Source organism: Limulus polyphemus, unplaced genomic scaffold (assembly GCF_000517525.1).
Source record: "Limulus polyphemus unplaced genomic scaffold, Limulus_polyphemus-2.1.2 Scaffold4079, whole genome shotgun sequence".
Classification (NCBI taxonomy): Eukaryota; Metazoa; Arthropoda; class Merostomata; order Xiphosura; family Limulidae; genus Limulus; species Limulus polyphemus.
The window spans coordinates 5,031-18,244 of record NW_013669689.1 but is presented as its reverse complement, the minus strand read 5'-3'; the positions used below and the strand labels follow the sequence as shown (position 1 = coordinate 18,244).

The following is a 13,214-nucleotide window of genomic DNA, read 5'->3' as shown; positions in this document are numbered from 1 at the left end:
TATTTCAGATGAATGTAATTATTTAATATGCAAGTAAAAACACAAGATTTTGCAACAATTCCAATTAAAAAAAAAGGAATTATCGCTATATTCGCCATCTTGTTTTCGTTAAGTTACGAATGAAAAACTAGGTGATTTTTTTTCTAGAATTTTGCGCATAGCTACACAATGGCTGTGTGCGTATAGCCACCCCTAACTTTGATATGATATACTAGAAGGAAGGCAACTAGTCAACTTATCGCCAACTTATGTCTGACCAAAAAAATGGTATTTGATCACCCACAGCCCAAAAGCTAGGAGCTCCATTTTCGGTAACGAAATTAATCCTGAGATTCATAGTCCCGGGCACCCTAAACACTAGGCTACATTCGGCCCTCTGATTAATTTGTGCAATATTTCTGTAACTTCTTTGACTTGCATAACGCTGTAATGATTATTAGCCATTTAGAAGGAAATCCATGTGGAGGCGTTAGACAGTATAGTGACAACTGTGTGCCAGCTTTTCTTTTATAGTTTGGTATGTGACGACATGCAAGTGGCAGGACATGTGAGGGTTATATATATAAACTTGGATTTTGTAAGCATTCCAACTTCTGAGTGATGAAGAAGCATTTTGTGCGTGTTTTTATATGTGTATTTATAGTGTGTTTTTGCGTACCGTTAGATTGTGACGTTCGTTATGCCATTACTGGAGTTTGTGTAATCACAGCTCTCTTAGAAAACGTGTACCTACTCACTCATGGACATGACGTCACGGTTCTGCAGGTTAATAACTTAACAGTTTGTAGGCGACTAAAGCAGCTTTCCGCCTAATAACTTCGCTCACGTAGTTACACTCGGGACTGCTTATTCCAGTAAATGTTCAAAGGAATCATGAGATCAAAAACAAAAACTAAATATATATATATATATGTGTGGATTGTTTTTTTTATAAAACTTTATGTTACTGCTAATTTTTTTTCTTTTGTACGACCACAAGCACTTATAACCTATATTCACGTTTAAAATGTGTACTACAGGGAAATATGAAAAATATTCGGTAGAAAAATGTAAATACGTATATATATATATTCAGGTGTACTTTAAAAATGTTCAAAATTGATGCAATAGTTGGTAACAGATCATATATCTACGCGTAAAGATATAGTTCTGTTAGGTATTAAGACAAACAATTTTGTGTCAAATAACCACATCACCACTAAAATGTGAAGATAACATCAGAACACTGCACATATGTTTTGAAGATTAAACTCCTGTCGTTGTGTTTAAATACTCACGGGTAAACTTACAAATACTTAAACTGTTAGAACTAGAATAGCCCTTAAGCGCCGAGTTGGTGCAGGATGAGGAGCAAATGTCCCAAAAAATATTTAGTTTTGGGAGCTTAGCCTCCCAATAAATCCTACATTATGTGCACGTAGCGTGTTACTGTACTGATCTAACAGTTGTTTTATCATCGCGATCCCCATAACATACAAAAATTCGTGTATTACAGTTGGAAGCGTCAAACCACATTTGAATGGTAGCACGGTTAGTGAAAAACCACATCAAGTGAAACAAACGGTCAGAAGTCTTGATATACGAGAAACTAGTGCGTCCTTTTCAGTCTCGCGTTATCTTCTGGCAGGAAAGTTGGTCAACAACGCCTACGTGATCCAAAGTTATCTAGCTTAAGTGACCTTGGGGGGGGGGGGGGTCTTGAAATTTAGGTAGGTTTTGGTTGCGCAGCTTTCGGAGATTTCTCTTTTTTACTTATTTATCCAATTTGTATAAAGTTATTGTTGAGGTTCAATCTACTTGACAGCTCTTATATAAAGAAAAATGGCATTATTTGTGTTTCCATATTTCTATGTTCAGAAATTCTCATGTCAACACTTCTTTCAGTTTCACCAACATAACCCTTCACACGGAATTGGCATGGTATAAAAAAACTCCTTGGTTTTATCTTCAGGTATTGTTCTATTTGAAGTTAGGGTATTTTTAATGATATATGGATATTTCTCAACATAACGTGAATGGTTGGTGAACTCTGCTGACCTTTTTTATTTGAATATGTTAATTTCGTACTTACGACAGGCATAATAAGTTTACTGACCCGTTTTCATATAGACGTTTTGTTAATTGGTTAGTTCATAATACAAGTAAAGAAGGATTCTGAAGATCTTTACAAGTTGGTACCTATGTGACTAGCCATTTTACATATTTCACAGCACGACCCGATAGCACACTTATTCTCGTGATTTATTTAGTGTAGGCGTCTAGGCGAACAGAAAGTTTATTCAAAAAACACATACTCTGGTTCATACTTCCATCAATAAACTGTTTCATTGTAGATTTTACTATATTTATACTATTCATATCCATACCACGGTGTTTTGTAATTCACTGTAATTCTGATACGGTGAACTAATGTTGTTGATTTTTTAAATAATAATATATATTTTATTTTTTAAAATAACTATTTACCAACATAATCTGTCATCTAACCACGTTCAAATTAGCCCTACAATACTGATGAAGAGGTGACGTCATAACCGGATGCTGTACAACGTCATTAAATAGGCTAGATAATTTCAGAGAGTAAGAATCAACTCATACTATTAAAAGATCAAAGTTAAGTACCACGACATAATATGACTTATTTTCATTGCCATAAATAAACATATAACTTTTGATTTGTTTGAGCTAAAAGATACACACCACAGATTCGTTTTATGCTGAAAAATAAATCTGATTACACCAAAGTACACAGAACTTGGAAATACGAAATATATTTGCTCATGCTAATACAAATCTGAACCTGTCAATACAGCTGAAAAATACTGCTAACGGAGAGTATCCAACAGATAAGTTAATATGCTATAATCATTATAAGTTAGAACGGTACATTATGTTACTGGGTTAACTTTTAGTTTTGATCTAAGGAGATGGCTTGTTCTGATCATAGGTCAGTGATAATTGGAGTTTTAAACTATATCTCACCATTATCACCTCTCATTGGTATTATAAAATAGTTCGAAATTTCAATACCCTGTTGTTCATAATTCGAGATTTGTTATTAATAAAAGAAAATGTTTCATATTTATATGAGGTAAAAAGGGGGGGGGGGGCAACAACAATAGTAAGCAAGAGCTACCTCTAGCTCCAAAAATGTGGACGCCCCAAACGCCACCTTTCACTATGAATGCACACAACCATGAGGGAGAGTAAGCAAAACCTGCAACAATACAAATAACTTTATACTTGAATGTGTAATTTTTTTCTCGGCTACTGCAGTTTCGTCGAAAACTTGATAATAAAAATGATGTTGAATTATTTTTATAATTTTCGCACATAACTACACGAAGGCTACTTACGCCTGGCAGTCCTTAATTTTTGAAATAATAGACTAGAGGGAAGGCAGCTAGTCAACAATACCTATCTCCAACTATTGTCTGACCGAATATTGGGAAAACATTCTAACAGCACACACCCACGAATCCAAAAGGCGGAGCGTGTTCTTCTGACAACGGGACGCAAATCTTGAACCCTCATACTCACAGTTCGGGCAGATAAACGCTAGTTCATACTCACCCTCAAAGATGCAAAAACTATATTGGATATTTTTATGTAAAAAAATCTCTTAATACAAATATTAATACATAGTTATTTTCAAATTACTCGATACCTAGCTAATAGTTTGTTTGAATAGGTTTAAAAATAGGTAATATCTGATAAATAATAAGTACAAAATGAATATTGCGAGTTAGTAGATGAAAATATGCATTCAGCTCAATGTTTTATTGGAAGTTACAGTGAGATTGAGCTGATTAGCTTTCATAAGTATGGAATAATAAATGTACTTTTATGGCTATCGAACAGTGTGCAAAGAAAATATCGAATACGAAAAATTACAAATATGAAGTTAATAATATATTATTCAGATGTACGCTTCCATAAATCTTTAAACAAAATTGTTTACACGTCACACACGAGTTTAAAGCGATGATCTGATATAGTTGGTTACGCAGGCTATCAGATCCAACTACAACGCAAATAAGAGAGAGGTACTTGTATTGGTGGTAGAGATGAGGGTATAGCAGAAATGAAAGTAAATGTCAAAAGGAAAAGCAATGGTGTACATACGTCAAACCACACACACCAGAAAAGAAAGCCAACTGCAAAGTAGGGCCTGCCTATTTTGGTCTTACTCGTCATGCAGTGGTCTCGTGACCAGATTTTCACTACTAAGAGGGCATCCGGAGCCTACAGAAATGTTTGTTTGCGCTCATTCTGGAACCGTATGACTCACTTCTTCAGTGAGACTACAAAGCTGATCAGTTACCAACACGACAAAGATCGAATGTCTAACACCTTTATACACTAATTTGAAATTATATCGTTTGTCTAATAATTTTACCCTATATAAAATAATCCCGTGTATCTCTTATTTTTAACAAATGTACATACCGATAAAGCAAATTTTCGTCAATTGACTTTCGAAGTTATTTTATGTTAAGTTATTCCAACTCTCAGTATCTACTGCGATAGGAATCTAAGTAACCGTATATGTTATTGTTGTTTTTATGATATAAAAAATACTTGCGAAGATAAATACTTCCAGATTTTTGTTAGTCAAAGGTGAAGCACTGAACTTTGTAGAAACGAATTTTCTTAGCTCTTCCAACTGGATTATTCACAAAAATGTAATAAAATTACGGGTTACGTATGAGGGCACTACATGGCCTACACGAGAATCATAATGTCTACAGTTACTCCGTTATCTCCAGGTTCTTATGCATATAAATTAAACTATTGCGTCATGGCCATGCCATATAATATTGCATTAAGAATAAATGACTTGCATGCTGTGCATACCTGACATTTTTTTTAATAACGTTTGACTATATTTGATGTTTCCAATTCTTGACATTTTGTGTATTAAGTGTAAATCTAAATCACTAAGACTTTTCAAAGTAATCAACCTTACTCTTCCTTACTGTAATTATGTGTTGCTTTCTTTTACCTTTGATTGAAATTATCAACAGTGACTATTTACAACAAATAAAATCTATTTCTTTATTTACAGTTCTAAAATGTTTAACTTGTATGAACAGAATGTGTGAGGAACAAAACTACCACTTCTACACAAACACCGAGTTAATGTTACCAATCAACAAAAATTTGTAACCACATCATGTTAAGGAAATACATTATTAACAAAACTGACAATACATCTTTATTTGAGACTGTATGGTATAAAACGTACTGTAAATAAGCACCACAGTATCACCAAAAACAATAGCCTGTTTTAAGTACACTGAAATAAGTCCTTATCTTATAATATGATATCCTGATATTTACTACAGCTTGAAACATTATTGCTGGGGATAGTCACATTCAAGGAACCTAGTATATCAGTGATATCCTTCACCAAGTTAAAAAAAAAAATTAGATATACATCAAGAACATGTATTTATAGATTCTTCATGAATGTGGCCAACCCTCAGCAAATACAATAACCATTTACAGTGTTTATAGCAATTCCTATTGAAATTTTCTAGTAAGTTTGAAGTATCACTTGAGCTTCATTTAAATTTTGTCTTCTAAGTCTCTTACATTTTACTGTCAAATATTGGCAACTCAAAATTTATAACACATACAGTAAAAGACTATGAAAATGTATATACATATATAGCCTTTGTGAAGCAATATTAATAGCTATTTTATCTAAAGCTAATATCATTTACTCCAATATGAAAAAATACCAAGTAATTTAACACATCAGGCCAATGTATCAAACATTGCCAGATAACTTGGGTTTAGCACCTTTTTTGTACTGCTCATTAAAAACTGTTTAAAAAAATCAGTTCAAAGATATTTGTATACAGTTTATATATAATTTTAGCAGCAAACATTTCAAAATGCCACATCTTTATTTTATACAATAGAATTTTCTGACCCAAACAAACAACTTTGTAGAAGTGTACCTAAGACTATGGAAATTTAAGGTAAACAATCCCATAATATTTGTTTTGTAGATTCATTTAAGGTGTCTGGAAACTTAATATCGAAGACCACATTTAGGTCACCTCTTCGATTTGGCTCCTTAGGGTATGGAAGACCATGTCCTGCAATACGACGTATCACATTTGGCTTAATTATATCTTTGATACGAAGTGTCAGTTTTTCTCCAGTCAAGGTAGGTATATCGACGTTAGTTCCACACAATGCCTGCAAACAAAATTTACACTAAGAAATTCTTATACAGTAGTAAGATTAACTGAGTATAAAAAATATTTATATCCTTAAACATGATATTCTACAAAACTAGAAACAGTGCATATAAAACAAATTTCAACTGCTACTTGTTTTAGACAGTGCCACTGAAAAGACAATGTTCAAGAACAGGACAGAGAAATAAGCTTAGACAAAACATTACCAAGCCTAAAATGGTCACCCTGAGCACATAATTTATAAATATCCCCTTCAATAAGTTGTCAGTTTATCCCAGAAAACCCGAATAAAGTGAAGATTATTAATAAAGCACTTTGTAGTAATGGAAAAAAAAAACAATTCTATCTAAAAAAAATGGTTGAATATAGTTACTTAACCTAGTGCATGAACTCTGTTCTGTGAAAGATGAAGATAATACACTATAAAATTCATTTTTGAAAAGAACTGACTTATCATGAAAGTGTTGTATTTTCAGGCTTAATTTACTTATTGATAAAATGCTAACTATGGTAGCTTTTCATATATTAAACATTTATTTATCTGTACTCCTTATGCTGTGGAAATTACTTATGGTTGGTAAGGTTCCTTGTAATACACTGATTAATAAATTAGATTCTTGAAGAATTGGGGAACACTTAAGAGGTAGATTAAAAATTGGTTTGAAAATAGAAACAAAAAGAGGGATGATAACATTCTGATTGTGAAAATGAGACTAGAAGGGTCTATCTTGGGATGTTTGTTGTTTATCATCTATATCAATGATATGGACTATCATATGAGCAGTAAGATTTGCTGATGATACTAAACTTATGGGAAATGCTGATTCTTTAGAACTAATTCCTTAATGTAGGACTTGGGCAGTCTTGCTGAGTGGGCTGATCTGTATGAAATGAACTTCAACAATGAAAATGTAAAGTGATGCACTTAGAAATTTGAAAACATTTGTTTCTGTCTGAGAGAAATATTAGATGTGGAGAATAAGAAATAATTTGGTTGTGATGATTGATAAAAGCCTCAAGCCTTCAAATGAATGCCTGGAAGTGATGTAAAGAGCAAATGGGTTCTAGAGTCTTTTTTATATAAATGTTGAGTTCAGAAGTAGGGAGGTTATCACATTGTACAAAACTATGGTGAAACTTCATGAAGGGTATTATGTTTAATTTTGGTTTCCTTACTGCAGTTTAGACATTGATTTACTTGAAAATGTTCAGAGACAAATTACTGAAATGGTTCCTGGTTAGAAAAATTTAAGTTGTGAAGAGCCTCGCTGACTAACTCGCTTTGTCAGGAGCATAAAAGCAATTAGATGTGACCTTATTCAGTTGTTTAAAATTGCTAAGGGCTTGGATAAACTGCTCATGTGAAGGTTTTTGGAATGGTGAAAGGACAAGGTTGAAATCGAAATACTAAATGTAAAAGGAAATAAGAGTAAGATGTGGAAGTCTAGATATAGCCTGATTATTGGGTATTTTTTTCTCTGTTAAGAGTTGCTCACATGTAGAATGTTTTTCTAAATGATGTGGTGTGTGCTGGTAGCTTGAACTCTTAAATTTTTGTTGGATAATTTTTTGGATGCGAACATTTATGATTATGTTGTGCTGGTTTGTTTTTTGGATGACTATGATGGGCTGAATGGCCATCTGTCACTTTCTTTCTTGTGTTCTTAAGTTACTCACTTTTACCAACAAGTTGCATTTTGACATTTAAATAAAAATTTCTATAACCATTAATTCTATCTTATTTTTTTCTTACTTTCACTTTTAATACATTTCCTTTAATTAGTTAATATTTTAGTTACAAAAATGTACAATATTTCCAAAAAACTAGGAACTTACTTCTTTTAAAGTGATTTTAGCCACATACTTAATATCACTGCCTTCTCGTTTGAACAATGAGTGAGGTTTGTCCTTAACCACAAATACAATATCTGCAGGAATAGTGCCAACACCTTGGTCTCCTTCTCTTTGAAAAGTAATCTTGGTTCCTGCTTTCCAGCCAGGTTTAATGTTAATTGTCAGCACCTTTTCTTCTCGTCGAGTCGAACGACCATCTGGATTCAACACTTTCCTACTGATCTTCATTTTTTTGGCACAGCCTTTAAAGGCCTCTTCCAAGGAAAGGTAAAGGTCATGCTCAATTGGTGGATCCTGTTTGTGTGACTTTGATCTACCCATGTTTGGGCTCCCTGCAGTAAAACTCTGTGACCGGAAGGGATTATTACGGCTATTACTGCCAAAAGATGAAGTGAATAAATCTGATTCAATGTCCATATCATCATCCATAAAGAAAAGATTTGGCCCTCCTCCATGCCCACCAAGACCACCCATGGAGAAAAAGTTTTCAAATGGGTTGTCAGTTCCAAAGAACTGGGCAAATGTGGCTCTAGGGTCTCCGTGGAAGGTATAGGTGTACTGAGGCCCTGAGCCGCCACCACCACTTCCTCCTCCACTACTTCCTTTTAGCCCTTCTTCACCATACTGGTCATATATTTCTTTCTTCTTCTTGTCACTCAGTACTTCATAAGCTTCTGCTACTTCTTTGAACTTTTCTTCTGCTTCAGGACTCTTATTCTTATCAGGATGGAATTTTAAAGCTAGCTTACGATAAGCCTTTTTTATCTCACCATCACTAGCATTTCTTTTTAAGCCTAAAATTTTGTAGTAGTCCTTCCCCATTGTGTTCAACCAAAAAATCTAGACCCGTGATAAAAACAATTTTCAAAATAAATATAACTTTAAATCTTAAAACACGTATGCATCTTCAAATAATAAAGCTTTAATTTTACTTGTTACACATACACTACTGATTTTCTATAATTTAAATGATTTAACAAGATAGTATTATATGCTACTATCTTACTTAAAAACTCTTCCCAAATTTTGTCTTACCAGATAGAATACACAAACCAAATTGTTTTTTTTTCAATTCAACTTTGAAAGTAAGGTGTTGGGAAAACCATTTCATTAAGTTTTTAAAACATTTGTAACTGAGAAAACCTAAAACTGTCCAAAACAACCTATATTATGTATTAATTTTAAAATTTGAATCTTAAACTATTTGAATTTATGTTTACAAGAATAAAACTTTTATCAGTGTTGCAACTCTGCATAAAGTAAAAAATTTAGTATTTTTTTTAGTTTGTCTGTTTCATAAGTTATATTTTATTACTTCTTTAACACTAGTTTTATTAACTATATTGGTTATGTTTTTTATTTTTCATTTTCTATTCAATATTTTCTGTTATGAGCATTATTCTATATGTGCTAAACACATGGATTTAGAAATAACCCAAATTCCCTAAGTTGTCTGAACCTCTCAAGATGTTATTGGAATTACAGACAAAAAATACTGCTTACAGCATAAGTGCCAAACTAATAAATTTATGCATTCTAACCATTGTAAGTAAGAATGGTATTAAATTAGCTCTATCAATTATTAGGCTAATTTTCAGTTCTCATTTACTGATTTAGAACTATTCAGATAACTTATTTTGATAATATTCCAATGATAGTAGGGTTACCAGACTTTCCAATAAAACTGGGGTTGCCCCAGTTTTAGTCTTATTTTTTGTCCCATTCAAAAACAGTTAAAGTATTAAACTGTCACAGTTTCTCTCTATCTCAATATGAGTTTGATATGTACAGTTTGTCACTACACATGGCTTCTTTAAATTTTACCAGGAGAATCACACTCTTTGTTATGTTTCCTTAACCTAACCTTTCATTGTGCAGTTGCAGAAACTGAAATTGAAAGACCTGCCCAAACATAAAATAAAATAAAGCAAAATTTTTCTTTTGACTAGATTCAAGACAACTTAGATGCACTTATATTATTTTAACTAGATATCCTTTTAAGAAATCTTGTTTGTCTGTAGTTTGAAAGCACAATGCAATAAACATCAATTTATTTAGCAAATGGTAAAAAGTGTTATTTAAAGTTTATGAAACTGTTTCAGATCTATTACAGCATCCCTCTGTATGGCATAAAAAAAGTCCCAGTTTTTACTATGGCAATATGGTAAATCTAATGATAAGTAGCTGACTAAAATTTAGCTTCAAATATATAACTCTCCAATAAACGTTCCAACTTTTGAATTTTTAATTTAGCATTGCGTTTACCTTACAAACTTAGTCTAATTTCAAAATTAACCTATACAGTAAAAACAGAACATGCAGCCTTCATCGATTTTAAAAATAAATTATAACTTATATTACCTTAAGTTAACGGGTTATGAATTAAATTTATAAAATACTTTTAACTTGAGTAGCTTGCAAGAAATCACTGTGTCAAACCTAAGAACTAAAGAAGTCCAACACAAAATGGCATTAACTGTATTATGTATACATAAATGCTTAATGCAAAATAACTTACAGTTTGACACGACCAAGCTGTAGTACTAATGCTGTAGTGTTACACTAATAGTTGTAGTACTAGTACTAAAAATGATTAGTAGAATAGTACTAGTGTAGGCCTAGCTGTAGTGCTGCCCACAAAACACAACAGTTGTTTGTTCGACTCATAAGGTTTTAAAAAAATTGTGAATCTCACACGAGTCACAGCCTTGTGTATGATTCAAAACCTTGATTACATAAATAATACTGAAAAATAAGCGCAATTTTTTACATATAATCTACAAGTAAGCTATTCAGCATTCACTGGTCCTTCATCTGTTCTTCCTACAATTTAAACAAATACAGCAGCCCAGTTACGTTAACTACGTAATCCCACAAGAAGATGATTATAACTGCACACTGAATGAATGTTCACACAGCTGACGTTGCAACAATGTACGACAAACTTGCAGAAAGGGATCGTTGTCAATTTCTAGTATTAAGTAAGAACTTTACATTGTACCATTTGAGTTTAAATAGCTAATAACCAATGTAAAATGCGTTTTAACCTTAGTAAAGTATACCAACATAACCTAATACTAGAAATTAAATACGATTATTTAAATATTTGAAAAAATCAATTTAGAAAACATATATATTAAAAACTGATATTTAAAAATATAGTATTTTCTAAATATTTAACCAAATATGTTTGATTTTCGGATATTCGAGCAAAACTACTCAAGTGCTATCTGCGCTATCACTCCCTAATTTGGACCTTACAGACTACTCACAACTCTTGGGCTACCCTTCAGGAAATATTTGATATATATATATATATATATTTGTATAGTTGCCACAAGTATCGTCAGAATAATGAGAAATAAAGTAAAATACATTTGTATATGTTCTTATTCTATCTACACGCACTCCTAGATATTTATATTCAAATAACATATATTGATAAAGTAAGAAATAACACGAAATGGTGAAATAATAATTTTAATTTAAAAGTCCATATATTATTCTTATAAGCTTACACTTCTTATAAGGATTTACAAGAAATGAATAACTGTTCGTATTCAACGCATACAGTCCCTAATTTAGCAGTGTAAGACTAGAGAGAAAGCAGCTAGTCATCGCCACCCACCGCCAACTCTTGGGCTACTCTTTTACCAACGAACCATCACATTATAACGCCCCCACGGCTGAAAGGGCGAGCATGTTTAATGTGACGGGGATTCGAACCCGCGACCCGCAGATTGCGAGTCGAGCGCCCTAACCACCTGGCCATGCCGGGCCCCAACACATACAGGTAAATTGTACATGAAAGTGTAAACAGAAAAATTAAATAAATATGTAAGGTATGTTTCTGTGTTGTTGTTGTTTTTGTATAGATTATATAGAAATTTTCTGTATACAAATATGTATGAAGAATATATTAGTATAGTCATTTTACACTTAGAACCGTTACTGTATTAAGACAGCAGAATTATAACTTTGATTATTTTTGTTGAAGTTTTTTAAGCTTCAAAGCAAAATGGACTAAATTAAACTATTATTATCGTAAAAAAACAAAACAGAAAAGTATCTCTAAGTATCAACTAATTACCTTTTTTGTCCGCCCCCCCCCCCCCCAGTGGCCCAGCGGTATTTCTGCGGACTTACAACCCTATAATTCGGGTTTCGATACCCGTGGTGGACAGAGCACAGATAGCCCATTGTGTAGCTTTGTGCTTAATTATAAACAAACAAAAAACCTTTTTGTCACAGTTTAAACAACTGATAAATTTACCCTTTCATAACTTTTGTAGAATATGTCTATAGCAAGAAATATTCAAACAGTTTACTGAATTTCCATACAGGTGTTTTGTACGTAATTATAACATGTTTGTAAGTCGAATTTCGAAAGGTCGAAGGGTGAAAGTTACATACAGTAACAACTATTTCATAAAACTTATACCAATTTGGTCCTGTGCCGATGTCCACTACAGCAGAGTATGTTCATTTCAAGGGGTGACACAGTTACTTGTAAAAGTTAATACAAATTGGGAGTTCTCTCACTTGAATATGTAATTTAAAATAGTCATTGACGAAAGTTTTTATTGTTGTTTTTTGATTTTTTCTCAAAGCTACTCGAGGGCTATCTACGCTAGCCATCCCTAATTTTAGGTGATAGGCAAAAGGAAAGGCAGCTAGTAACATCATATACCGCCAACTCATGGGCTATTCTAATTGAATAGTGAGATTTGACCGGCACTCTTACAATCACTGGCGTGGTCGGGAGGGGGGGGGAGTGAGCATGCGGCCATGCCCCCCCCCCCTTTGGCTTGTATTTTTATTTTTCACCAGGAAATAATGAAGTTTAAATATTATTGAAATAAATAGAAATTATATGCAAATATAAATGTTAAGACTTGCCACCCCAACCCCCTTTTCAAATTCCTGGATACGCCACTGCTTAAAATGCAATAACGACCTCAAAGGGTGGAGCGTGATATTTTTGGTCATAAAGGGGGTGCAAACCACGGATCTACAGACCAGCATACTAAGTACTGGGCCACGATTGTTCTTTGATATAGATAAGCTATGGATTATGAGATGCTATACTAGGGCCCTTTTTATCAGACTTATATCATTATTTTCCATGTCCTTGTCTTGTGCAGA

General features: G+C 33.1%; 1 protein-coding gene across 2 annotated transcripts; it reads right to left on the bottom strand.

Moving 5' to 3' along the window:
* Positions 1 to 5,033: 5,033 nt before the first annotated feature.
* On the bottom strand, positions 5,034 to 10,996 carry LOC106470548 (dnaJ homolog subfamily B member 4-like). 2 transcript variants are annotated; one of them, XM_022399156.1, is made up of 3 exons: positions 10,588 to 10,996; positions 8,052 to 8,909; positions 5,034 to 6,231 (listed from the first exon to the last, which is right to left on the bottom strand). In XM_022399156.1, exons 2-3 carry the CDS (start codon positions 8,889 to 8,891, stop codon positions 5,986 to 5,988), a joined length of 1,086 nt encoding a protein of 361 aa, XP_022254864.1. In that variant the 5' UTR covers positions 8,892 to 8,909; positions 10,588 to 10,996; the 3' UTR covers positions 5,034 to 5,985. The 2 variants fall into 2 exon arrangements, with proteins under 2 accessions (XP_022254864.1, XP_013786562.1); XM_013931108.2 differs by having other exon boundaries at positions 5,034 to 6,213; positions 10,588 to 10,984.
* Between the last annotated feature and the right edge of the window lie 2,218 nt (positions 10,997 to 13,214).

Coding starts and splice junctions, on each gene's coding strand:
- LOC106470548 (XM_022399156.1), bottom strand. CDS start 8,891: ATGGGGAAGGACTACTACAAAATTTTAGGCTTAAAAAGAAATGCTAGT. Junction 6,232..8,051: donor CTAAAATCACTTTAAAAGAA/GTAAGTTCCTAG, acceptor AGAATTTCTTAG/TGTAAATTTTGTTTGCAGGC.